At 43.8% G+C, this 25,783-nt stretch overlaps 1 protein-coding gene across 1 annotated transcript in view; it reads right to left on the bottom strand.

The window, feature by feature from the left end:
• Positions 1-313: 313 nt before the first annotated feature.
• The window catches only part of LOC146027148 (tetraspanin-3-like), a 46,987-nt gene continuing 21,517 nt past the window's right edge, over positions 314-25,783 (bottom strand). Inside the window, exons 4-7 of the mRNA XM_083158112.1 lie at positions 23,899-23,982; positions 4,642-4,794; positions 4,054-4,137; positions 314-518 (exon numbers count right to left, since the gene is read on the bottom strand). Coding sequence (XP_083014238.1) covers positions 432-518; positions 4,054-4,137; positions 4,642-4,794; positions 23,899-23,982 — 408 coding nt within the window. The 3' untranslated portion in view covers positions 314-431. The remainder of the gene's footprint in view (positions 519-4,053; positions 4,138-4,641; positions 4,795-23,898; positions 23,983-25,783) is intronic.

Raw genomic sequence — 25,783 nt, 5'->3', positions numbered from 1 at the left:
AGAGCTAACTAGAAAGAAGATGGGTGTGCATTCCACGGCGCGCTTCAGGGGACTTCCGGTTATACGAATACCGGATCATTCATGAACTCGAACCAGAGCTTTTTTGTTCATTTATTATGTATTGTTGTACTTAGATTTTATAGTTATAAATGATAGATTTTCCATTATTAGCACATTGAAACTTTTCTTTGGTTTGCAATCTTTGTTACATCACAATCATCTGATATATTCATTGCTGTAATTTTGAAATAATAATAATAATAATACACAAATGAACACACATAAAACAGAATATAGATAAGTAACAAATATATTCATATTTTTAGAGATTTCACTGAGTAGATAAGTGATAAAGACATCAAAATACAAATAAATGAAAACAAAAACATAAATTGCATATGTTGCAGTGAAGTCTCTTTTTGGAAGAGGTACTATGCAAATACTCCAGAATCAAGTATCCGGAAATCTTGAAATGGGTTTCGAGTCATCAGTATCCCATCAAACACCGCAGCCAGTACCTGGTAATGGAGATTAATCCAACATTTCAGTCTATATTGCATACAATGATAAAAGCATACAGATCTTTAAAAGTTGAAGTGCTATTTCCAAGATCAAGATTATAGTCTAGTTTTCTAATAAATCATTATTCAAATCCCTACAAAGTTTCTCTCAGGCACCATTTTCTCATCAAAACACATACCATTACCTATAGACTATACTTACATACACCTTGTACACTACCTGCTCATAGGAGAAATGTTACAAAGATGGGAGTTCTATTTCACATGGGATGTTGCTATGAGGGTTGGCTACCTCTGGTCTAAACAGTGTACAGTTTGCATGAACATAGGTTAAAATTGCATTACAGTTTTTGTAGATTACACTATCTTTCTGCCACTTTACAGTATATGGAATTCCATGGGCCCACTTCTCTTCAAAATGCCCACTTTATAAATGAAAGCAGGACAATAAATATATGTATATGGGAAGATTATAGCAAAAGGATTAAGTGTCTCTTTGACATCAATGTCCACCTTCTCATCCAAAAAAATCTGTATCGGCTTTGCTATTGTGGCTTAGAATGCCACTGCCATAAAGTAGCAGTACATATTTTCCATCTGAACAGCTAAACTGGTCCTCTAGTGAACCAGAAAACATCCTACCAACTTTTTGTATTGAAGTTTATTTGGCCACGGACATCTTTCCACTCCATCTCAATTCATTTTCAACAATGGTTTTCTGGATTAAAAAAAATTATATTATAACATAATATAATATAATGAAACAAAGTCGGAAGACATAGGCATATATTCAATGCCGTGGGCGAGCGGTGACTGCGAGCAGGACTTTTTGCTCGCAGTCATCGCTCACCCTGTCAGTATTCAACTGACCCCCCTCATACGCAAATTCCCCCTCGCTCCGTTTTTTGAGCGAGGGAGAATTGGCGTATGTGCCTCCAAAAGCTGCGAGAATCGAGGCTAATTACAGCGAGTTTGCTGCAATAGCCTCGGCTCTCGCAGTTTAAGGGAATCCTCGCAGTTCTGTGACTGCGAGGATTCCCCCGGAACGTTGCATAGTGCGAGCGGCCAGCGCGGGGGTTAAACTGCGAGGATCACTGGTTTTCTGCGATCCTCGCAGTTTAACCCCCCCGCTGGCCGCTCGCAGCGGCATTGAATACATGCCATAGAATTGACCGGCAGGAAAGGCTTCAAAGCTGGTACTTTTTAAATCAACTATATTCCTGGGTGATGCCGACTTGTTTATTTCATTTAATTTATTTGCTGCTGCTCTATGGACACAATTCAGTATTTTTTCTAACGTCATGGAGTTCGCAAGGTGATTAGGCATCTGGGGGTGGAAATTGGACGTTTAGTGGGAGCATAAAAAAAAAAATATACAGACATGCCTATACAAATGCTGCTAGAGTCAGGGAAAATGCTAGACGTGCCTGAGCATTTTAGGGGAGTGTTTGCGACTTCAGCTCCAGGCCAGATATGCCATTTTCCATCACACCGCCAAGGCTCGGGTTAAGCAGCGCTGTGATAAGTTGTGCCCAGTGTAAAAATCATTTGACGGTGAGCCTGTTACGATGGGTTTTGCCCATTTTTGTACAGCTGCGAATGGATGTGTAGCCGTACACATTCATACGAACAGGGTGCACATTTAGTCGCATGGCGGGATTCTACTCTAGCGGGTCGGTGGCTTAATGTTGCGTATAGTGTAATTATGCCACACACCATAATGCCCATTACACTATATGCCACTTCTACAATACACTGTAATGCCCATTACACATATATTATATACATGTAGCATTGGGGAGCCGGTATTCAAGTATATATACTGTATACACAGACTGATATAAAAGGATATGGAGGGTTCTCTATATACCTACTGGAGGCAGAAGCTGCATTCCTGTCCTTGACATTGAAAGCCTCTTTCTTTCCAAGGCAGCTTTTCTACCATCAGCTCCTCATTGTTTGTGATGACGGAGATTCTCTTTCGCAGGACTGAGTGCAGTGAGTGGACTGTGGGAGGGCAGGGGAGTAGGGGGAAATTATCTGCATGAAAGCTGCTTTATTGACCCAACAGCCAGCCTCTGCTCACTCCCTCTCACCTCATTCAGATTCTGCTAAGCCCCGCATCTGGATCTAACTAAGCCCCACCCCCTTTGAGCCCCTGCATCCTAGGTGCCTGCTGAGGTCCCAACACAGCAGTGGGCAGCAGAGGCCTGTAAAACAGGGATGGGGAACCTTCGTCCCTCCAGCTGTTTTTGAACTACACATCCCAGGATGCCCTGCTACAGTTTTGCTATTTGGCCATGCTAAATTATTACATGGCATGCTGAGATATATAGTTCAACAACAGTTGGAGGGCCGAGGGTTCCCCATCCCTGCTGTAAACAGACAGTCAGAAGGCAGGGAGAGCTCCTTTATGGCTATCAGGTGTCCCTGCAGCAGCAGATACTGGCTCCACCAAGCCAATGTGGGGTCTGTGGCAACAAAGTTTTCTTTTAAAGTAGAAGACTTAAGCTGGATACACACTAGACAATATTTAGAATTTTTTGCCAGATTTTGACTCAATCTGAGGATATCACCAACGACCACATCATTCTTGATTTGGTCACGGACAATCTTTAGGTGCCAGATGTAATTGCCTCAGGGTGTGGTGGTCGTGTGGTCGTATGGGATAGCAGCCGAACTCAGAGGATTTTTTTTTAAGGGGGCAATAATTTAAAATGCAAAACCATCCTGCACAGCCCCTGAACTCATAGGCTATTCCATATGGGTGGCCCTAGGTCTTTTGCAAGATTGCACAGTGTGTCTGCACTATATCATTTGTCTGGGAGTTCAAGGGAAATCTTTAACAACATTGCATGGTTTGCCTGTCATCTAATGTGTTCCGTGATTAAAACAATGAGGCGGATTTAATAAGTGATATTCTAGTTAGCGCTCACTATTAATCTTAAATGGTGCTCCAACCTAGTCTTCATTCTAGCACCCGCCATCTTTGAAAACCCATGTAGTTCCTCTTCCCTGCCTGGGGTGTTGCTGTCTGCTGTGGGATTTCTAGGTCTGGTTTGCATATCAGTGCTGATATACAGACCACACTGTGCTAGAAGCACTACAGCAGACAAGGACACTCCAGGCAGGGCAGAGGAACTGCATGGGTTTTCAAAGATGGCGGGTGCTAGAATGAAGACTACCAATCAATGAGCTCCTGACTGTCATGTATTTGAAATATATGACAGAAGCTGATTGGTCTGAGCATCTTTGAATATCACTTGTACTGTAGTTAAATATTTGCCTTAGAATTCTCTCACATGCAGCACGCTGGTCCAGTTTATACAAGACCTTCTCTTTCCCTTTCAGCTCTTCTAGTCTGATTAGCAGCAACCATCAAGATTATAAAGGATTGCTGGAAAACCAAATAATTAAATCTAATAAGCCTCTCAGGACATGCAAATCTTGCAATTAATATAACAAGGGAGCTTTTACACTTTAAACACAGATCATTGAAACCGGTGTTTCTTAAAGAAAACTTTTTCCTTACCTCCACGCTGATTATAGCAATGCCAGACCAAAGCAACCAAATGAATAAGAAAGTAAGTCTGTGATGCAGTTTAACAAAGCAACCCTATGGAAAGAGCAAAGATTAAATCAGAGGAATAGGCGCGCGCACACACACACACTACACGATTCAGTTTTGCAGTGCAACCTAGGGGTCCCCATACACTGAGCGATTTACTTGCAATTTGGGTTATTTTCCCGTGTTTGCAGCAATCAATCACAGGAAAAGAGGCCAAATTCCAGATGACTCGCACCAGACCCTCTGAGTCGCCTTTGCTGTAGAAACCAATCTCCTGCATTGCTTCGGTGCCGGACAGACTTGGCTGGGATTGCATGCAATATATGCAAAAAGTCGCAGGCGGCTCAAGGGAGCACTGCGTGCGTCTTCTCCTTGGGAAGAAGTCACTGCAGTGTATGGGGGGGGGGGGGGGAGGGGTCTTTTGAATATTGGTAATTAAATTAAACAACTAAATTACTAGCGAATGAATTAGCAGAATAATTTGCATATTGCATAAGGATTTACGAGTGGATACCAGCAATCCATTCACAATGAAATGTGTGAGTTATTTACCTCTTTATATAATTTATTTGACTCTGTAATGTTTCCAGAGCATGATGAAAAAGCCAGATTACAGCAGCTCTTTGGTACATTGTGATTTCCAGAGTGTTTGTACCATGATGTTACTTCCCAGTCAGAATAGTTTTGAAGACCACAGCAGTGGAGCTAATAAAAAAGGGATGTTAAAAAGAATGTTTTGCATTACATAAGAATGTTGTGTTAATAAGATAACTACAAGCACTTAAGGCCCTTTTCTAACCAGCATTTATTATTATCCTTTCGTTACATGGTGCTAAAAAAGGTATATGCCGCACCCAATCAATCACAGAGTACATAAACAAATAGGCAAAACAATAAACAGTGAGTAAAGCCCCATACACACTATACTACCGTGGCTGATATAGTTAACCATATTGGCTATGGCCGGCATTGGCCTTACACACTGAACGGTATCAGCCACGATACCGTTCAGTGATGTCACTGGGGCATGCTGAATATGCAAGTCGTTTGGCTATATTGCCAAATTGACCTATAAGTTCAGTAGATTTCACTCATAGTTAACGATCCGGAATGTACACACCAGACGATATTGTGCATATTGCTCCAAAGCCCCTGTCGTCTAGTGTGTATGGGGGCTTTACAGTTTAAGACAATGTAGGACAAGTATAGGGTATATCAACATGGCTTCATCAGCAAACAAATTCAGGGATGGTAAGATAATATATTATGTGCATCAGGACTGAATTCAAATCACATGTATAAACATATAAAACTTTAATTTATTACACTATTATATTAATAGGTGTCCACCTATTAGAAAATATACACATTAAAAGTAAATAAGTACTGGCAGTACCAGGGGCAGATTGGGTTGGAAAAGCAGCCCGGGAAATCTTTGGAAACAGCCCTAATAGGGGGCAGGGGCAGCTGAGAGGCAGGGTCTGTTGACAGGGAAGGATGCTCTCCTCTCAGAGCTTTATCAAAAGGGAAACTGTTTTCCTGAAATGTTAGCGTATAAATCAGTGCTTACGTAAATACCACCTCCACCACAGCTATCAGAGGCCCTTTTGGTCACCGAACTTCCCACTCTTAGCAGGCACGTTTATTCAGTAAGGTCATCAGACCTCACCAAAAGTAGATGGCAACACAGACTCTGTTGCTTGGCTACCACCAGATACAGGGACATGACAGAATAAACAGTTACATTGAACTAATACAGTGGTCTCCATCCTTAATTGAGCGTGAGCTACTCAAGACAAAAAAAAAAACTCCCGGGGAGCTACTAAAATTTGTCCAGTGCCCCTGATACATTGCCCTTGCACAATATGCTGCACACTGTAATGCCTGACACATTATGCCACAGACCACAATTCCTCATGTGATGTCAAACACCACAATGCCTATGATACTGATACTCTGCTGCACGCTGTAATGCCCCTGACACATTATGCCTCACATTGCATACCTCCCAACTTTGTCAGCGGAGAAAGGAATACATGCGCGTGCCACAGGCAATTTTGTGGGCACCATTTTTGTCGGTGTGAAGGCATGGCCATGCCCCCAGCCCATCTGCCTGCCTGCTGGCCGCAGCAGCAGGGACATCGGCGGGTGGGTGGCCAGACACATGGGCAGGCGGGTGGATGGCTGTACACACAGGCGGTGGGCGGGCAACAGTGGTCGAGCCACCAGTTTTGCTCAGGCGAGCTACTGGTACCTCACGAGCGACGGGTTGGCGACCACTGCACTAATACATAGTAGAAGATATCATAGCACAGTATAAAAGCACCATTGGCCGTGGTAATCAGTTACTTATGTTAACATAATGAAAGCATGATTTAAAAAACAGAAAGATAAGCAATAAATGAATGAGAAACATTTAATCAATAACACTGAACAGACATTAGTTGTACTTCAAGCTAGAGCCTTTAAGATTAAGAACGATATTCAATACCGACGTGGACGGGGTTTGTGCAGCAAGGATGTCGTGTTTTCTGCGAGGATCGCAGAAAACAAGCCATCTTCGCCATCTAACCCCCTCACCAGCCGCTCACTGTGTTCAATGTTCCAGGGAAATCCTCGCCATCAGAGCACGGCGATTATTCTCAGAAATGCGCGGTACGCTGCAAATGCAGCAAGCCCACTGCGTTTTGATGGCCACACTCACCATTTCCACCTCACTGAAAAGAATCAGGGGGAGATTCTCTAAGAATCGCGGCTCAGCTCCGCCCCCTTCTCCGCTCATCGCAGACATAATTATCACATATGTTCTAACATATGCGATAATTATGGCAAAGGATAGCTCCTGAGTTAAGAGCTGTCCTTTGCGATAGAGTCAGCGGGTCCCATGGGGACCCCGCGGCTCTCCCCTCCCTCTCTTACCCGGCGCTGCTGCTGCTGCACCGGGCTCTCCTCCTCCCTGCACCCGGAAGAAGATCAGTGCAGGGAGGAGGTCACAGGTCCGGGCAGCACAGCTCTGTGCTGCCCGGACACAGGTGAGGGGGCGGCAGTGGGATGCGGTAGAAGCCCATTGGCTTCTATGGGGCATCGCCAGATTTTAACATGGCAGGGGATGCTTACAGCATCCCAAAATGCGGTAAAAACCCTGATAATGGGTTTTTTACCGCATTTTTAGCTTAGAGAATCTCCCCCCCCAGTGAGGTGGAAACGGCGAGTGAATGGCGGTTGGTTGAATAAAATGTGCCGGCCCACCAGGAAAAAGGCCGGTTTCCCACCAGGGCCAATCCAGGGGGGGCGATCAACACCCCCCCCCCCTTGTCGGGATTTCGGCGGTCGGAATTCCGGCGTCGGGATTTTGAACACAGGGATCCCGACCGCCGGGATTTAATTGGGAATCCCCATATACAGCAGTGTTGAAACAATATTCCTTACGTCTATAAAACAATGATTTGAAGGATAACGTGTCATGATTACACGTGGAGGTTTGTCGTCTGAGTAAATGGGATCTACCCCTAGATGTTGATTTACAGGTGGGGACATTTTTGTTTCTTTCCTTCTTAGATATTATCCAAATTTGTCCACATATAGATGGAAAAAAAGAAAAAATGCACAATGTGTGGTACAATTTCTCAACAACAGGAAATCAATTCAAGGTGGGTCGACAAATGGCATACCCCACTCACTCAAAAAGGATGCTAATACAGGGGTATCAAGATATCTTTAAGATGGGTGGCATACCCGTACTCACAATGTGGTATGCTATATAAAATAAATTAAAGGTTTCTTTTTTAATCTTCAATCCTTTTATTTGATATAAGAAACATACATAAAACCAAAATATAAAATTATTTAAAACTGCTTGAGACTCCGGGTAGGGGTAGTGATAGTGTGGAGTCAATACACCTAGCTGGGGATCCGGATCCAAGCAGGTGTGGACAACCACAATTACACTTACCCGTTCCTTGTATGTTCTCTTGCAGGTATAACACTAAATTTGGGTCAACATGTTTTGAGACTCTGGGTGACATTTAATGAGATGCAAAAATTAGATTTTTGCGATTTTTAGGCAAAAAAACGCAGATTTTGTCGCGAACTTGCACATTCTGAAGGTGCGATTTTTAGTATCGCCGGAACTCGCATCCAGAGATAAGTGTGCGCACATTAAGTGTTAGGGGTGCACAGGCACCCCCAAATGCTTTGCCCACCCAACCTCCCTGCCGCTACCTTTTACCAAAGACTTTTACTTTTTAGAACTGTATTCCATTAAAAGAAGCACCATCAATTATGTGTTTTTCATTGTTATTTGTTCTAGACTATTGTCATATCACTACATACTGTACCTGCATCATCCATATATGTTTTGACCGTATTTGCATGTACTGTTGCACAGAGTAATTAGAAGATTAAAGCTGAAATAGGTAGGTTATTATGGTGTGGCCGAAAGACGTTTTATATTGTAGTGAGTGCTAATAGATGATGGTACAGTAGACACGCCTGATTGGCGGTGTTAGACACACCCAATAGGTGGCGCTAGGCACACCCCTTTGACAGTGCTCCCCCTAATAAAATGTGCTGCACATGCCTATGCATCCAGATGTTAAAAAGGTAAAAAGATAAGGAGGTGGAAAGGAATCCAAATATTTGTATGCCAAAGAAATCAGTGCTTTGTATGTTGATTGGAGGTTATGAGAGATCAGACAGCAACTACTATTAACAACATCTGCCCATCACAGACTCACAAACTAATCTGGCTGCACAGTTTGCTGCAAGTAATAACATGTATTTAAAACTGCCAACTCTATGAAATTACACTTGAAATAAAGCAGCGGGTTTATCTCCTTATTTTCCGGATTCAAATTAATAAATAAGGATCAACCAACCAGAACATTTGCAAAAAAATATATATGTAAATTTAATGAGAGTGGAGGGACACCCAACTAAGGAAGTATTTAATATTTTTTCAGCTTTCTATTCTGTAAACAGGAAAGTGCAGAAGATACATGAATAGGTTACTAAAAATCGCCACACATGCAGACCAGGTTCTGACAGGCGAATTTGCCAGAACTATGCACAGATCATTGTGATCTGTGCATGGTCCGGTCTTTAAAAAACGTGTAAAATGTAATTTTGCAAAAAAAATCTGGGGGTCCCCCGTATTTTGAAACCAGCACTATCCAACAGCCCCCCGGCTGTGGCATGACACCGCGGGTTGTTGAAGCCCGGTGCTGGTTTCAAAATACAGGGGACCCCCAGATTTTTTGTTCCCCATATTTTTGGAACCAGGACCGGTCTTAGAGTCTGGGGCTGGTTTCAGAAATACGGGGACCCCTACGCTTTTTGTCCCCCGTATTTTTGGAACCAGGTCCAGCTCAATGAGCCCAGGACTGGTTATGCTCAGGAGGGGGAACCTCACGCCCCTTTTTTTTAAACACAAATTTGCACATTTTCATGGACTAAAAATCGCACTTTTTTGCCCGCAACACGCAGCTCATTAAATATGTGAATTTGCGGCAAAAAAAAGCTATTTCAAAAAGTGCGATAATGGTCGATTTTGAAATGTTACTAAAACTCTAATCCTATAAAATGTCACCCTCAGTCTCTTCTTCAGGGCTCAGACTAGTGTTAACAATGTGCCTTTTTTATATCCTTATTGGAGCCTAACTTCCGGTTCTGGTCTGAGACTCAAAATATGTTGACCCAGAGTTATACTGCTTTCACATTGCAGAAATGGGTAATGACACGGTATTCTTAAATGGGACTTTAAAACGGGTCTGAGCCTTGAGACCTTTCACATTGCAGGTGAAAACCGTTTTAAAAAGCATTTAATACCATTCAAAATTCAACCCGTTTAACCCCCAAGGGACACGTTTCAAGCCATTGAAATAGAGCCATTCACACTGCCTAAAATACAGCTTTAAAACGTGTAGGACTCTGCTTTTTAACCGTGTTGAAATACTGGTTATCTTTAACCGGTAAATCAACTTTGGCACTTTCACATTGCAGCCTTAAACGTTTTAAAATGGGAAAAAAACGGCAATATACCGTTTTAAAAGTGCAATGTGAAAGGGGTATTCGTGTAATACCTGCAAGAGAACATACAAGGAACGGGTAAGTAATTGTGGTCATCCACACCTGCTTGGATTCGGATCCCCAGCTAGGTGTGTTGACTCCACACTATCACTACCCCTACTCGGAGTCTCAAGCAGTTTCAAATGATTTTATATTTTGGTTTTATGATTTCAAGTTTTATGTATGTTACTTATATCAAATAAAAGATTAAAAAAGAAACCTTGATACATGTTATACAGCATACCACATCATGAGAACGGGTACCCACCCATCTTAAGGATACACCTTTATTAGCATCCTTTTGAGTGAGTGGGGTATGCCATTTGTCAAACCATCCCGGCCTCCAGTCCCCAGTGGAACACTCCGACCGCTGGTGCAGTCCTATTAATTGCGCTGATTCAGTCTATTAATTATCCGAGGGTATCCACTGGTTCCGTTTTGTGTGCTGCCAATAACTGTCCCCGCTGTCCTCTACGCCTCATAGATGCTCGGCGGCTACCTCAGGAGGTGGGGATTGGAGGCCGGGATCCCTACCCACTGCTGAGACCTATCCAAGTATATTTTCTAATACACCATGTGCACATAGGTGGGACGGACCATAAATAATACTGCATGTTAATATACTAACCAGTTAAAGCAAATAGGCTTGTTGCTGGCTATAATATTTTAATACTATATTTTTTTTAAATAACCAATATATTTTGCACAGCGCTGTTTAAATCCTTTCTTTTGTGTAGAGTTTCTTATCCTGAAGGGGTCTGGTAATCCCCCTCATCAGAAACAGCTGCAGTGCAGAATATAACAATCTGCGCTCAGAAGCTTTTTACATTTGGTCGGCCTGAACAATACCTGATTTATAATCTGTAGTTCAGTTCATTCCAATGGTGCTCGATGAGGTTGCAGTCAGGGCCCTGTGTAGGACAGTTCAGTTTTTCCTACAACAAACTCATTACACCATGGGGGAGATTCTCTAAGCTAAAAATGCGGTAAAAAACCAGTTATCAGGGTTTTTACCGCACTTTGGGATGCACTAAGCATCCCCCGCCGGGTTACCGCGGCGGGGGGCATCACCAGAAAAATCTGGCGATGCCCCATAGAAGCCTATGGGCTTCTACCGCATCCCACCGCCGCCCCGCAACGACCCTCGCCGCCCCGCAACGACCCTCGCCGCCCCGCATGGCCCCCACCCCCCCTCACCTGTGTCCGGGCAGCACAGAGCTGTGCTGCCCGGACCTGTGACCTCCTCCTTGGTGCAGGGAGGAGGAGAGCCCGGCGCAGGAGCGCCGGGTGTGGGAGGGAGGGGGGAGCCGCCAGGACCTGCTGGCACCTGGCGACTCTCACCGCAAAGGACAGCTCTTAACGCAAGAGCTGTCCTTTACTATAATTATCGCATATGTGCGATGGGCGGAGAAGGGGGGCGGGGATTCTTAGAGAATCTCCCCCCAAATCTTTATAGTCCTTGCTTTGTGCACTGGTTGGAATAAGCAATCTCCAAAGGGTCACCACAAATTTGTAGGTATAGCATTGTTCAAAATGTTATGTCAAAGCATTAATATTACCCTTCACTAGAGAAAAGGGCCCAAACCCTGGAAACATAGCCCCATACCATTATCCCTCCTCCACCAAACTTCACAGTTGGCATAATGCAGTCAGACAGGTAACCTTCTCCCAGCATCCATTAAAACCAGACTTGCCCACCTGACTGCCAAACAGAGAAAAATAATTTGTCACTACATAGAACACATTTCCCTTGCTTCACGGTCCAGTGCATTTGTGCTTTACATTACTCATTCCAATGTTCTCCATCCTGCCACAGTACCAGGCTTGGAGTTACTGAACTCTTCAGATGGATTCATTTTGTATTTCAAAAGTTTGCAAATGGAGACTGCATGGCTAGGCGCTTGATTTTATACACTTGTGGCCAACAGGTCAGACTAAATAATTAGTGGCCAAATACTTTTTTCCATATAGTGTAGCTAGATCTATTACCCCTTTCACACCGCACAAATAACCCAGGTCTGACCCGGGTTGTTGCCGGGTCACTGTTCTGTGTGAAAGAGCCATTTGAAAAAATCCAGTTCCAGCAACCTGGTATTCTGACCCAGGTTAAAAGAAGGGTTAATCCAGTTTAGGAATCTGGTTGCTGGGCAGTGTGCGACCCGGCATTTATGATGTAAAAGGGGTATATGTAAGGTAGGTGGTGTGGTGGGCAAATCCACCGGCCCTTGAGGGAGACTCACAATTTACGAACCCTAAAATTTTATTATATCTTGCCACTGCTTTCCAACATAAAAACCATTGACAAGGTGCTCATTTACGAACAAGCTTTAGCCATATAAAATCTTATTGCATACGATAAGGTGCCCCATCCAATCAGCTCCTAACAGTCATGTGTTTTAAAAATAACAGTTGGGGAGCTAACTGGTTGGTGCACACTGTATATAGGCAATAAGTTTCAGTAGCTAAAACTCATTGATAAATGGGCCCTAGAATAACAAAAACCTATATTTAATTTAAATGACTAGCAACACTGTGTTGAATACATTGTGTTAAGAGGAACCACTATGTATATTATATAAAAAACAATACAGGTTAGCCAATACTATATACATAATAACAAAAATAATTGGTAGGAGGCATCCCCTGTGACTGGCTACCTTGGCAGAGGGCAAAACGTGAGAGCTCTCTCCAACTACACAGTCATTGGGTGACATTCTATGGGATGAGAGGTGTGTTTTTTGGCGAATATTAGTAAAAAAAATGGCGACATCGCATTTTTCCGTGAAATCGCATATTTAATAGGATGCGCTAAGGGACGGATATCACATATTATGTGCGATAACTCATGCGGACCGAAAGTGTGAAAAAAAAAAAATCGCATTTTTATCGCATCCAGATGTTTTCGTACAGAAAAGTATACAAAGCGCTTATTTAATGGCATGCGTTTTAGAAAAATCGCACTTTTAAGGTGTCTAATAATCGCACTTTTTTCAGACCAGGTTCTGTTGGGTGATTTGGCCCAGAACTCACTTTGGTCAAGTGCACAAATGGTTAATTTCAACACAGGTGCCCTCAATTTCACTCAGAAACACCCCTACATATACCGCAACATCATTAAGGACACCTGTGAGGGTTTGAGACATGGAGATTTTGCAGAGTGGTTTGGAGTTGCTGATTTGTGATGTGGCACATTTGGAGGAGCTGCGCAGGAGGGAGGAAGCTGCACACCAGATCCAGGTAGCCCCCCGACTACTGCGTACCCTACGTATGTATCGTGCTCGGCTGTACCTGGACTCCCTCTCGGATCAACAGTTTGTGGGGATGTTTAGGCTGAACCGCAATAACCTGTTGGACTTATATGAACAGGTGAGAGATGATTTGGACCCTTTCGGGGGTGGCAACTATGCAGTGTCTGGGCTGCAGAAATTAATGTGTACCCTCTACTATTTGGCCACAGGCTCCACTCAGTCTGTGACCTCATGGTCCTTGGGGGTATCACAGCCCACTTTCTCTAAGCATTTTACTCAAGTGTTACTTGCTTTAAAGAAGTTGTGGCAGACATACATCAGATTTCCACGTTCTGAGTTGGAGTGGCAGGACCACAAGGTGGCTTTCTATAGACTCTCAGCATTCCCTCAAGTGCTGGGAGCTATAGACTGCACACACATTGGGATTAGGGCACCGCACGTGCGGGGATACGTCTATGTCAATCGGCGTGGGCGGCACTCTTTGAACGTTCAGGTGGTATGTGATGGTCATCTTAAAATCCTAAGTGTTGTAGCAGGCTTCCCTGGGAACTGCCATGATGCCTATATTCTGAGGCACTCAGCCCTCTGCAACCGATTCAACCAACAACAAATGCCAGAGGGCTGGCTACTTGGTAAGTACATTTTTACATATTACCCTGTCTGTCCTTATTTGTACCTGCTCAAATGTGTGTGTTTCCAGTTTCACAAGCATATTGCTCTTGTCCCAGTGACTCCTGTTTGCACAATGCACATACCTTACCATATAAGGCAATAACTTCCTATCTGTGTTTTAGGTGACTCAGGATATGGGTGTGTTTCCTGGCTCATGACACCTTTGCGCTCCCCAGAGGGCCCTGCACAGCACCGGTATAATGAATCCCATATTGCAACCCGCAATGTGGTGGAGCGTACATTTGGCATATTGAAAAGTAGATTCCGGTGTTTGGACCGGTCATCGGGTACGCTGCTTTACCACCCAGCAAAAGTAATGATGATCATCCAGGCTTGCTGCATGTTTCACAACAAATTATTTAGCAATACCATCCGTTTCCACCCACATTTAGCCTAATACACATAGCTCAACTGATGCAGCTGGTGGTGCTGACCTATCCCTTGCTGTAATCAACCTTATAAGTACATTTGTAACATGTATGAATTAATTTTGCTCTAAAACATGGCTCACCTGGTGTTGTGGAACTACACGTGCCAGCATGCCCTGACACACTATAACCATTACAGTCCAAACAATGAGTGCCAGAGCTTGCTGGAATATGTAGTTCCACAATCTTTGACGGGCCAGAAGTTACCCAACACTACTTTTCAGCAATCCCATTGTCATATACCATTACACTATGTCATATTTCACACAACAATGGTTTTAAAAATACACAGACAAAATGGTATGCGTTTAGACATTTTTACTGCACTATAGTAGGTCATAAACAACCTGCATTTTTGTCACTCAAACATTCGAACTGTCAGGGGATGTTACAAGATGTATTGCATATTGCATGCAAATTAAAAATATTAATTCTTTTCTCCCACCATCAGGCCACCCTAAACCACTTCTTGAAGCTGCACCCAGGCCACCCCGGGTCCTAATACTCCGACGGGGTGGGGAAGTGGGGGAGCCACTTACTGGGGTACTAGATACACTACTCAGTGTAGATGCTGCTGCACCTACGACATTGCCTTCCATCTGCTGAATTTGTGCCTGCATACCTATTAAGGCATTGGTCTGCACTGTACACGATTGGCTAAGTGCAGCTATACTTTGCGCAAGGCTGCCAATATGGCTATTCTGTTCCCTTACAGCAGAAGTAAAATCTGCAAAACGGGTGTCAATGCTATTAACCATGCGCACATGAGTACCTACACCAAACCGTACACTCCTTGAAATTTTTCTTAATTGAAGAAAAGTGTGACGCATGTACCCCTGGCTGTTCCCTATTTGCAGGCTTTGGGAGGCCATAAATTCAATTTGTTTCTCCTTGAAGGAGGAGTTAGCTACTTGTGCAGCAGAAGCTGCTGTATGGGGTGTGTTTGTGGGTGGGGGTGGGTTGGGTTGGGAGTCACCCCACTTGGGGGAAGATCACTCTGTGATGACGTCTGTATTTCCTCCTCAGCCGCAAAGGTCTCCACGGGTTCTAGAACGATGTCCATTTTGTCCAACATTATAACAGGATTCTGTTGGTTGTGTTCCTAGTTGTACAGAACCTGTGGATACAGATGAAGAGGTAAGTACTGATGCATATATAGGCCAGTCTCTCTTCAGTACTGTTTTTGAAAGGGCTTGAGATGCTGAACGCACATACCTAGGGGTATTATGTACTTACACATGTACCCCGATACTGCATGTAACATTGACATTAATAATAAGTGAGATGGCTAGGTCAGATTACATTAATTTCTGTTGCAATGTAGCAGCAGGAGATGAATGTAGTGTGAGATATTGTTGATGTGACATGGGTGTGTGTACTGTATGTGTAATGGCCTGTTTTTTGTTCCTTTACCTGCTTCCACAGATTCTGCTCCAACGGGCCTTCTTTTCTGTGATGCGTGAGCACTTCGGGACGGACAATCTGTGAAAGGAAAGATGGGCAGCCATTATCTACCTTGCAATGGATAAGCATTTATGCCAAATATGCATTGAAATGACATTACTGGACAATACATCCTTTTGTTAAGGACTACATTATTTAGTCCCCACATTATTTGACATGTTTTACACCTGATTTTTTTTTTTAAGATTATTATTAAACTATTTGACACATTACAACTGGTGGAAAATCTGTGGTATGTAGGCATGGCAGCTAAACCACCAGTACACCAATGTTTTTTGGGCCACATACATGTTAAGCTGCTAGAAAGTGTTGATCAATATCAGCAGTTGTGGATCTACAAGGCCCAGCATTATGACCAATTTGAAAGTAGGAGCAGGCAATTTTTATTGCCTGACCTTGCTGGGCTATGTAGTTCCACAGCAGCACTTAACTTAGCATAACAATACAAGTGAAGATTACAGTTTGAAAACATTGCCATGTATGTTTAAGATTGCATGTGGTCACACTTACCAGCTCTGGGTGGCGTCGCCGGCCTATCGGTATCCGCGACGTGCATGCCAGGCAGGACCTCAGGGGGTATGATTCGCTTTAACTTGACCTCATATGACGTGTAGCAGACAGTGGTGGGGCTTCCTCAGCCAGTCTTGGTGGCCTCCTCCAACTCCATCGCCATTTTACTTTTGAGCTCTCTCGGATATCGTTGAACCTCTTCTTGACGTTTCTGACCAGGCGCTTGTGCTGACTTACATCGTTCACCTGGGGTGATGTCCTTCCACATAGCCCTTTTCCGCTGTGCAGTGGTCTTGTGGTGACTTTTCCCCAGTAACCGGTCAAACACGGGTATGATAGCCCGGACAAGCGCAGCATTTTCCACTTTTTGTGCGGCCAGCTTCTACCTCCTCCTCATTTTCTACTCCAGCCATGTACCCCTCCTCCTCCATGCCAGTGTCTTCCTCCTCCTCACCTCCATCTTCCTCCACCTCTGACATGTGGCCCTCCTGCAGCTGCTCTGGGGTATGGAATAGGTCCTGGGTATAGGATGGGGATGCCAGCAGATCCTCCACCTCCTCCTGCTGGGGCTGGTCCGCCAGGGCCTGGTCTGGGGCTGGCCTTGCTGTGGCCATGCTGCCTGCCACACTGCTGCCACTCCCTGTAATGGAGGACGACCTCAGCAGTCCTCTGCTGCCTCTCCCACTTGGCTGGCTGCTGCCACTGCTCCCTCTGCCACTGCTCCCTCTGCCACCAACACCTCTTCCTCTGCTCACACTGCCACTGCTCCTCTCCATGCTCCTTACTTCCTATCAAAGAGTGAAATGGCGCCAAATGCCCCTTTATATAGGGGGTGTGATGCATAATGGAGGGGACAGAGGTGGGCCAATAGGTTAGGGGGTTCTTAGTCATGAGGAGACAGTCTTGTAAATCGCACTCCGGTAGGACCAAAACTCGCACATGACCGGCGGAAGATATCGCAATTTTTTGTGTCATAAAATCGCACCACTTTGCCGCAAATCGCACTACATCGCACTTTTCAGCCTCCAAATCGCATCCTATTAAATATGCGAATTATTACCAAAAAATGCAAATTAAAAAAGGGATAAGAGCGGCGATGTGGAGCGAGATAAAAAAATGCGCATTTATCTCATCCCATAGAATGTCACCCATTGTATTTACTCCTGGCAATCACTGGCTTTGTTCGATAGAGTATACAGATACCTCCCCAGTCAGTATGGTACTGTATGTACCTCATAATAGCAGGTACCGCCCAGTAATTATGTGTGGGGCCATAGATACAAGGAGCGTATGTGTGCAGTGCCCCATGCTCTGTAACTGTGCTGGGTATGGGTCGTTGGGGTGCTGGGTATGATGCTGCTGCACACTGTCTCTATGCCCAGCAATAGTCACCATAAATAAATATTACACCTGCAATCTCCGGTCACTTGAGAGAAGAGATCATGTGGCGATTTCCCATATGAGAGGTGCAGATGGTAAGTAAGAGATGGAATAAGATGAACAGGACTCACACATGAGACATTAAAGAAATGTGAAATAAAGCCGTTATGGGGAAGAGGTGGATGGAAACGGGTAATAGGGAACACAGGTTGGACATGTTTGTTTTTATAAAATTTAAAAAAAAATAGTATTACTCTATTTTTATTTTAGTCTCATTGCATCTGCCGAATCCATTGGAGTATCGGAGAAGTGGTTAAGTGGGATCGGTGGTGACGGAAATGTCTCTCCCATGAGGAGTTGGTCTAATGTTTCACAATTGTATTAACAGTTTCTTATATAGCGCAGCATATTCCGTTGTGCCTTACAATAGGAGACCGTAATACAACAAACTGGGTATTTACAGACAGTTAAAAGGTATTAGGACCTCGCAAGCTTACAATCTATAGGGAAATAGGCATTAGTTCCACCAGAATGCAAAGGTTTCTGGTGTGCTGTATAATACGATGACCCAGCAGTCTGGCCAGGGGTCAGGAGGATGGAAAATGTGAAAAAGAAGTGTGGACTGTACAGTAGGGATGTGGTTAGATAGGAACGGTATATGAAGGTTAAGTGGCTGGTTCTGGAATTTGATAAGCTTGCCTGAAGTGGTGAGTTTTCAGGGAGCGCTCATAGGTTTGGGGACTGGAGGAGTCTTATTGTGTGTGGGAGTGCATTCCACAGAGTGGGTGCAGCCCGACGAAAGTCCTGCAATTGGGAATGGAAGTGAGTAATGAGTGTGGATGAGAGACGATATGCAGATCTTGTGAGGTGCGTAGAGGTCGGGTTGGAAGATAATTAGAGATAAGAGAAGATATGTATGTTGGTGTACTTTGGTTTATGGCTATGTATGCAAGTAAAAGAATTTAGTATTGAATACAGGTAACCAATGAAGTGACTGACAGAGTAGCTTTGCGAACGATGAACATCTGGCTAGGAAGATTAGCCTCGCAGTGGCATTCATAATGAACTGTAGTGGTGATAGTCTGTATTGGAGAAGGCCAATAAGGAGACTATTGTAATAATCAATGCGTGAGATGTTGAGAGCATGGATTCGATTTTAGCAGTGTCTTGTGCTAGGTAAGGGCGAATTTTGAATGTGTTTTAGGTGCATGTGGCATGACTTCAAGACAGAATGTGGGGAACAAAGGAAAGTTCATAGTTAATGATGACACCTAGGCAGAGAGTTTGAGTGGTAATAGTGATTGTCATATTCTCAACAGCGATAGAGATATCTGGTTGGTAACTATTTTTTGGTGGAAATGTAATTCATTCCATTTTAGAAATATTCAGTTTGAGGTGGCGAGATGACATCCAGGAGGAAACAGAAAGGCATTCAGAGACACGGCCCAAAGCAGGTCCGGGGAGAGGTATCATCCGCATACAGATGATACTGAAATTCAAAAGAGCGGATTAGTTTGACAATAGAGGAGTTATAGATCGGAAAAAAGCAGAGGACCCTGTGGTATTCCAACTGATAGAGGGGTAGGGAAGAGGAGGTGGAATCAGAGATATGAACACTGAAGGAGCGGTTAAATAGGTAGGATGAAAACTTGGGAACTTGGGATTGTAGTGTTTGTAAGAGAAGTGTATGGTCAACAGTGTCAATATAATATATATATATATATATATATATATATATATATATATATATATATATATACACACATATACAGACATACACACATATACATATACATATATACATATTTGAGTATCCCTTATCCGAAATGCTCGGACCACGAGCATTCCGGATAAGGGAATTTTCTGTTTTTTTTGGAATAAAAGTGTGTGTTAGGCATACTTATCTGTCCCCTGGTGGTGCCTGGTGGTCCCTCGGCGTCCACGTTGTCCCCTGGAGTCCACAGCAGGACTTCAGCAACCTCTCCAGCGGTCCCAGGAGTGCTTTGCGCGAGTTCGTCACCGGCGCATGAGCGCACTCACGCAAAGCACTCCTGGGATCGCTGGAGACGCCGGAGAGGATGCTGAAGGCCTGCCATGGATGTCGGGGGACTTGGTAAGTATTAAAAAAGACAATTTTTTTTTTCGAATTATTCAAAAAAAAATACAAGGTTTTTGGAATAATTCGGATACGGGAGATAGAGAGATAGATAGAGAATAGAGAGATAGATAGAGAATATATATATATATATATATATATATATATAAATAAATGTGGTATAGCGCCTATAGTATTAAAATGTCCACAAGTTCAATAGAAATCAAAATAATGTATAAAGTGATGATTTTCCAATATTGTAGTTTATTCGATTCTTCAATTGTAGTATGAATACAATTTGTTATATATAATTTCTGATACCAGCATATAAGCGCTTGAGAATATACATAGATTTTGTTTTTTTTCCCCCTTTTCTTTAAGTGTTACACCCTGGACAAATTTTCCTAGGAGAAGGAAAGACTTCTTTGCTAACAAGCGCCCAGGGATTCATTGGTTATTTGGATGGAATTGTATGCATTTTATGAAGTTGTGTTTAATTTTAACCATTGGATCATTTACTCAGCTAGCGCATGGTAATCAATCTTATTTTTTGGTAGATTTCACGTCCCATTTTTACCACTCCCTAGAACGAAGTGGCCTGAAGTATGTTGTAGTGTGTACAGGAGCAACGATATATTGCATGTGTACAAAGGATGTAAAATATTGTTTGGTTCTTAATAAAACTGCAGTGTGTATATGCTCAATTTGGCTAGTTCTGAACTCAAGGTACATTGTCACCAAAGCCGGAATGATTGGTGGTCACTCCAGTGTGTACCCAGCCTTCATGTCCCTGTACTGTATTTGCTTAAACAACCTTAGGGAGCGGATTTTACAAGAAAAACAAAACATGTACCTGTATAGGTAGTGGAATAGTACTATTATAACACTGTAATAAAGGGTATGGATCGACATGCATTGGGTCGACACATGAAAAATGTTGACATGCCTAAGATTGACAGGGTCAAATGGTCGACATGGGTGTTTCGCGTTTTTTTGTCCTGAATGACAACCAGACTCAGGGCAGCATTCAATGACCATAATCACGATGTGCAGCGAATCCTGTTTAGGATTCGCTGCACAGTCGCCGTGTTCCAGAGGACTGAAGCCCTCGCTGACACACTATTCAATGCCGTAGGGGTGGCCGGACTTTTGTAACCCGGGATCTACTTTTTTTACACTTACTTATCGGTGATCTACCGGCATCTCCCCCTGTGCAAAATACACCCCCCCCCCCCAGTGCAAAATGCACAGAAGGTCCAGCACAGGGTACAATTGACAGCCAGTACATGGAGCACTTCCAGGTTTGTGGCATCATATTTACCAAAATCATATGTAAAGGGTGGCAGTACCAGCTCTGAGATCCCTCCCAGGGAGGTCAATCTGATGCTATACCAGAGCAGTCATGAGTTAGGGATGGTTCCAGCCTAAGACTACTTACAGGGGGCGCAGAGGATCAGGGCCGGCCCGAGCTTCATCTATTTGGAAAGCGAATCTAGAATTTTGGCAACCAGGAACAGAGTGCACTGAAGGCGCCACAAAAAAGGGTTGTGGTCTTGCAAGTAAGTGGCATGGCCACACAAAAGTTCCCCCAAGGGTAAAGGGAGATAGTAGATGACTGGTGAGGCTGGGGTGACAGGGAGGTAGCTGGTGACTGGGGAGGCTGAGATAGTGGGAGACTGGGGAGGCTGGGGGTGACAGAGATAGAGGGTGACTGGTGAGGCTGGGTGACAGGGTGATAGCTTGTTACTGGGAAGGCTAGGATAGCGGGTGTCTGGGGAAGCGGATATATATATATTTTGGGAGGTGGTCCGGCACAGCTACAAATAGGCCGATACTTTGGTGGGTGACCACACAGCAGGGACCAGGTATAGAAAAAGGAGGTGCAGCAATCCAACCAGTGTAAATCCTATTTAATCCAAATTTTGGAATAAAAAGGATTTACACTAGGTTGGAGAGCTGCACCGCTTGTGTGTGTGTGTGTGTGTGTGTGTGTGTGTGTGTGTGAGATTGTCTGTGCGCAGTGCAGAGCGGTAGACACTACTTCCAGGCCTGTCATTTCACATCCTGATCTGTCCTGCTGTATTGCTGTGGTACAGCTGCAAACACAGGCATGCAGGCGGATGACGGAAAGCACGGGCGGGCGGATGACGGAAGTCAGAGGCAGGCAGGCTGACGGATGGATGACGGGAGACACAGGTGGCCGGGAGGACGTCAAAAGGATGCATGCTTTCCAGTGTGGGGGGAGCGGGTGCCTGTTCCCCACTGTGCCGGGCACCTGGATCCTCATTTGCGGTGCACAGGTGACGTCATGACGTCACTGTACCTGCGCACTGCATCCTTGGGAACGCTGAAGCCTCTGAGAGCTTCTCAGAGGTTTCAGCAGCTGTTTCCACGGTACATTAGGGCACTTGATCGCGATCTACCGGCGGGAGCTCAGCGATGGACGGGTAGATCGCGATCGACCTAATTGGCCAGCCCTGGACAGTGGCAGGCAGGGAGATGGAAGTCTCCCTGCCTGCCCCTGAATATATGTCGGGGGTAGGAGGGCTCCCCGGGACCTAGGCAGCACAAGCTGTTCCCCTGGGAGAGCTAGCAGGGGACCTGGTAGGAGCCGCTATCACTGCTCCCGATCGTGCATCGGGAGCAGTGAATATATGAATATGTAATGAGCGGCTCTCGGCCCCCTGCTGGCTGTTATGTGTAAAAAAATATATATATTTTTTAAATTAAATATATATTCATGTGCTGTAAGCACATGAATAAAAATAACATGCCCCTTCACAGAATAAAATTCCTGATTTTTTTTTTTTTTTACACCAAATAAAAACAAAACAAAACAAAAAAATATTATTTCAAAAGTTCACATTCCACTTTACCATGAAAAGATGGAGATTGCTACACGGTGAAAATCACTTAGAAAGCAATTCGCCATCTTCTATTTGAATACACTCACAGCGAATCACATTGAAAAACCACAGCGAATTGCGGAGAGTATCAGACAGCGAATTGCCCGTCATTCACTGTTAGCCGTCGGCGAAAAGTGCACGTTAAATAGGGTGATTCACTTTCTGACAAAAAAAAATAAAAAATAAAAAATCACCTTCCAAAGTGAAAATAGCACAATTTTGCCATGAAACATGGCAAATTGGCCTCATTGAATACTGCCCTCAGAAAGAGTGCACCGCATCCCCTTGCATGGCTCGCTTCAGGCACTATTATATTCTCCCTCCATGCTCTAGTGCAGTGGTTCTCAAACTGTGGGTCCTGACCCCATAGTGGTTCCCGAACTCCTCAGCATGGGGTCGCGACTCCATGTTGCTGACCATCAGGCAGATGACTTTTCTAATCTCAGTCAGTGATTAAAGGAGTCTGAAATATCTGTTGAATTGTCTTTTACTTCAGGCTCCTCCCATAATTTTGGGCCTCCACAATGCTGCCATGTATGTGCAGTCTGCTGACTACACATGTGATGTGATGACCTTCTGCAGTAACTTTCTGGGGTCCTGTAACTATTTTTATTGTCTGATGGGGTCCCAGAGCAAAACAGTTTGAGGACCCCTGCTCTAGTGGATGGTAGGGAATCAAAAACCGATTGTCGGCTAAAAAAAAAACATGTCACCCTATTGACTGTCGACATTACCAAGGTCGACTTAATGCTTGTGTCAGCCTTTTGAACCTGTCAATCTTAGTCATGTCAACCTTTTGCACGTGTCAACCTAACAATGGTATAGTAATAAAAAAAAAAAACCCACACACACACACCACTACTGCATATTTACTACAACACGTAAATAACTATGATCAAATGCATTAGAAAATTAAATTAAAAATCTAGTTGTTATTAAGTATAGAAGTGTAATGAGCTTTTGCCTTTACAAATAAGAAAAATCTCCCCCCCCCCCTCAAAAAATAAATAAAAACATAAATAAAAAAAACACACACACACCTCAGTCTGAATTTTGTCGACAGTATTGCTGCTTTGATTATACTGATGGAATGCATTCTGCATTGGTCTTAGCTCATGGTCCATCTAGAAGATAAAAAGTACTAATAAATGTTTTAAGCAAATGCAATATGCAGAATCCAAAATGCTCGGAACCAGAAGAATTGTGGATAGAACATTATTCAGTATTTCAGAATATTTTCATATTTCAATGAGGTATCTTGCATTTATGCTGTAGAAGCACATGACATGCACATAAATATTTTATTTAAGCATGTAACAAATGTTTCAAAACATGAAACAAAGTCTTATTCCGTAAGCACCATATGTAATGCTAATGATAGGACCAGCACAGCCATGAGATGTAAGTATGAGCAAAGCACATTTATTGAAGAACAAACACAAAGGTCATTATACTTATCCACGGGCAGCAGCCGATCAACATTATTACAGCATGGATCTATAGCAGCATATCAAAGACTGAGGCCAAACCGTACCCTGACTGCCATTTTGTCGCTACTGCGCCTTTTTCAAAGGGTATCAAATGGTTAATGCCCAGACAGACCTTAAATAGTAGTGGACGAAACCATACTCACACATGGTAGGGATGCCGCAGACACCATCTCAGCTGCGATGCCATCATTGCTCCACTTCCGCCCAGCGCTATGGTCCGACACTCGTAACTAAAATTACCAGAAGCAGAACCATAAACACTGGTTCAGAATGTGTGGGGGAATGGTTAGGCCGCTGCACAAAACCTGATATGGTCATCGCGGCATGCCGGTAACCATGGAGAACAGGCATATCCATTAATACAATACATTACCAAATTCAATAGTACACCTTAAAGGTTGTCATTACCACACAAAGCATGGATAATCAAAAATAATACAAAAACGATAAAGGAAACTTATAAAACACAACTTTATACCAAGAAACATAACTTATATCAGGAATTCCCAAACTTTTTGGAATCACGGCACCCTGGAGTATCAGAATTTTTTTCGTGGCACCCCTAGGCCAAAATTTTCTTATTGAGTACTTTCAAAAAAAAATATATTAAATTAAATAAATTGTGTTTATATGTGATCCTTAGGTCCATTTATGTTGTGAGGGACAGTATTCACTTCAGTTTGTTCTCATATTGTATGATTGGAAGCCATAAGCACTGATTTTCCCTATTACATTGACCATAAATAAAATTAATTGTTCCTGGACCACCATCCCAGGGCACCCCTGCATGTGCTCTGAGGCACCCCAGGGTGCCGCGGCACACAGTTTGGGAACCACTGACTTATATGATAAATGCAACATGTGTATATAATTGCTAAGTTTCTTGGTATAAAGTTGTCTTTTATAAGTTTCCTTTATCGTTTATATTATTATATAAAATATCTATATCTATATCTAGCTTCCAACTTTCAATCAGGTGGTGGAGGGACACTCAAAACTTCAGGAGAAGGGCATATACTCGCAGCTCTCCCGTGAGGCCACGCCCCATTTTCGCCTCTGTGGGGGCATGCCCAGTAGCTCCGTGAGCTGCTGGCTATGCCCCCAGCCACCCTGGTTGCAGGAATAGACGCTGTGCACATGACGTCTATTCAGGCTGACACGGGGGTGGGGATGGACTCCCAACTGCCCCCCTCTGCCGCAGGACACTGCCGGCCCCAGGAGGGAATCCGATTGCTGGGATGCAAATTCACAGCCCAAGCGACTATCGAATGGGCGTGCATGCGCGAGCCATCCTTGTGAAGGCAGCTAGCAACGACAGTGATTTGGGTGGTAACTCTGCATTCTCTGGGAGGGTCTCAGAAAACACATGCATTCCCCGGATGTTGGTGATGTCAGCGGCCTCCTTTTCCCTAAGGCCATCGTCGTAAGTAAGTGC

The sequence above is a fragment of the Crinia signifera genome, chromosome 1, assembly GCF_055691185.1.
Source record: "Crinia signifera chromosome 1, ASM5569118v1, whole genome shotgun sequence".
In the NCBI taxonomy this organism is placed as follows: domain Eukaryota; kingdom Metazoa; phylum Chordata; class Amphibia; order Anura; family Myobatrachidae; genus Crinia; species Crinia signifera.
The sequence above is the reverse complement of the archived record's forward strand: the minus strand, read 5'-3'. Positions and strand labels throughout refer to the sequence as shown.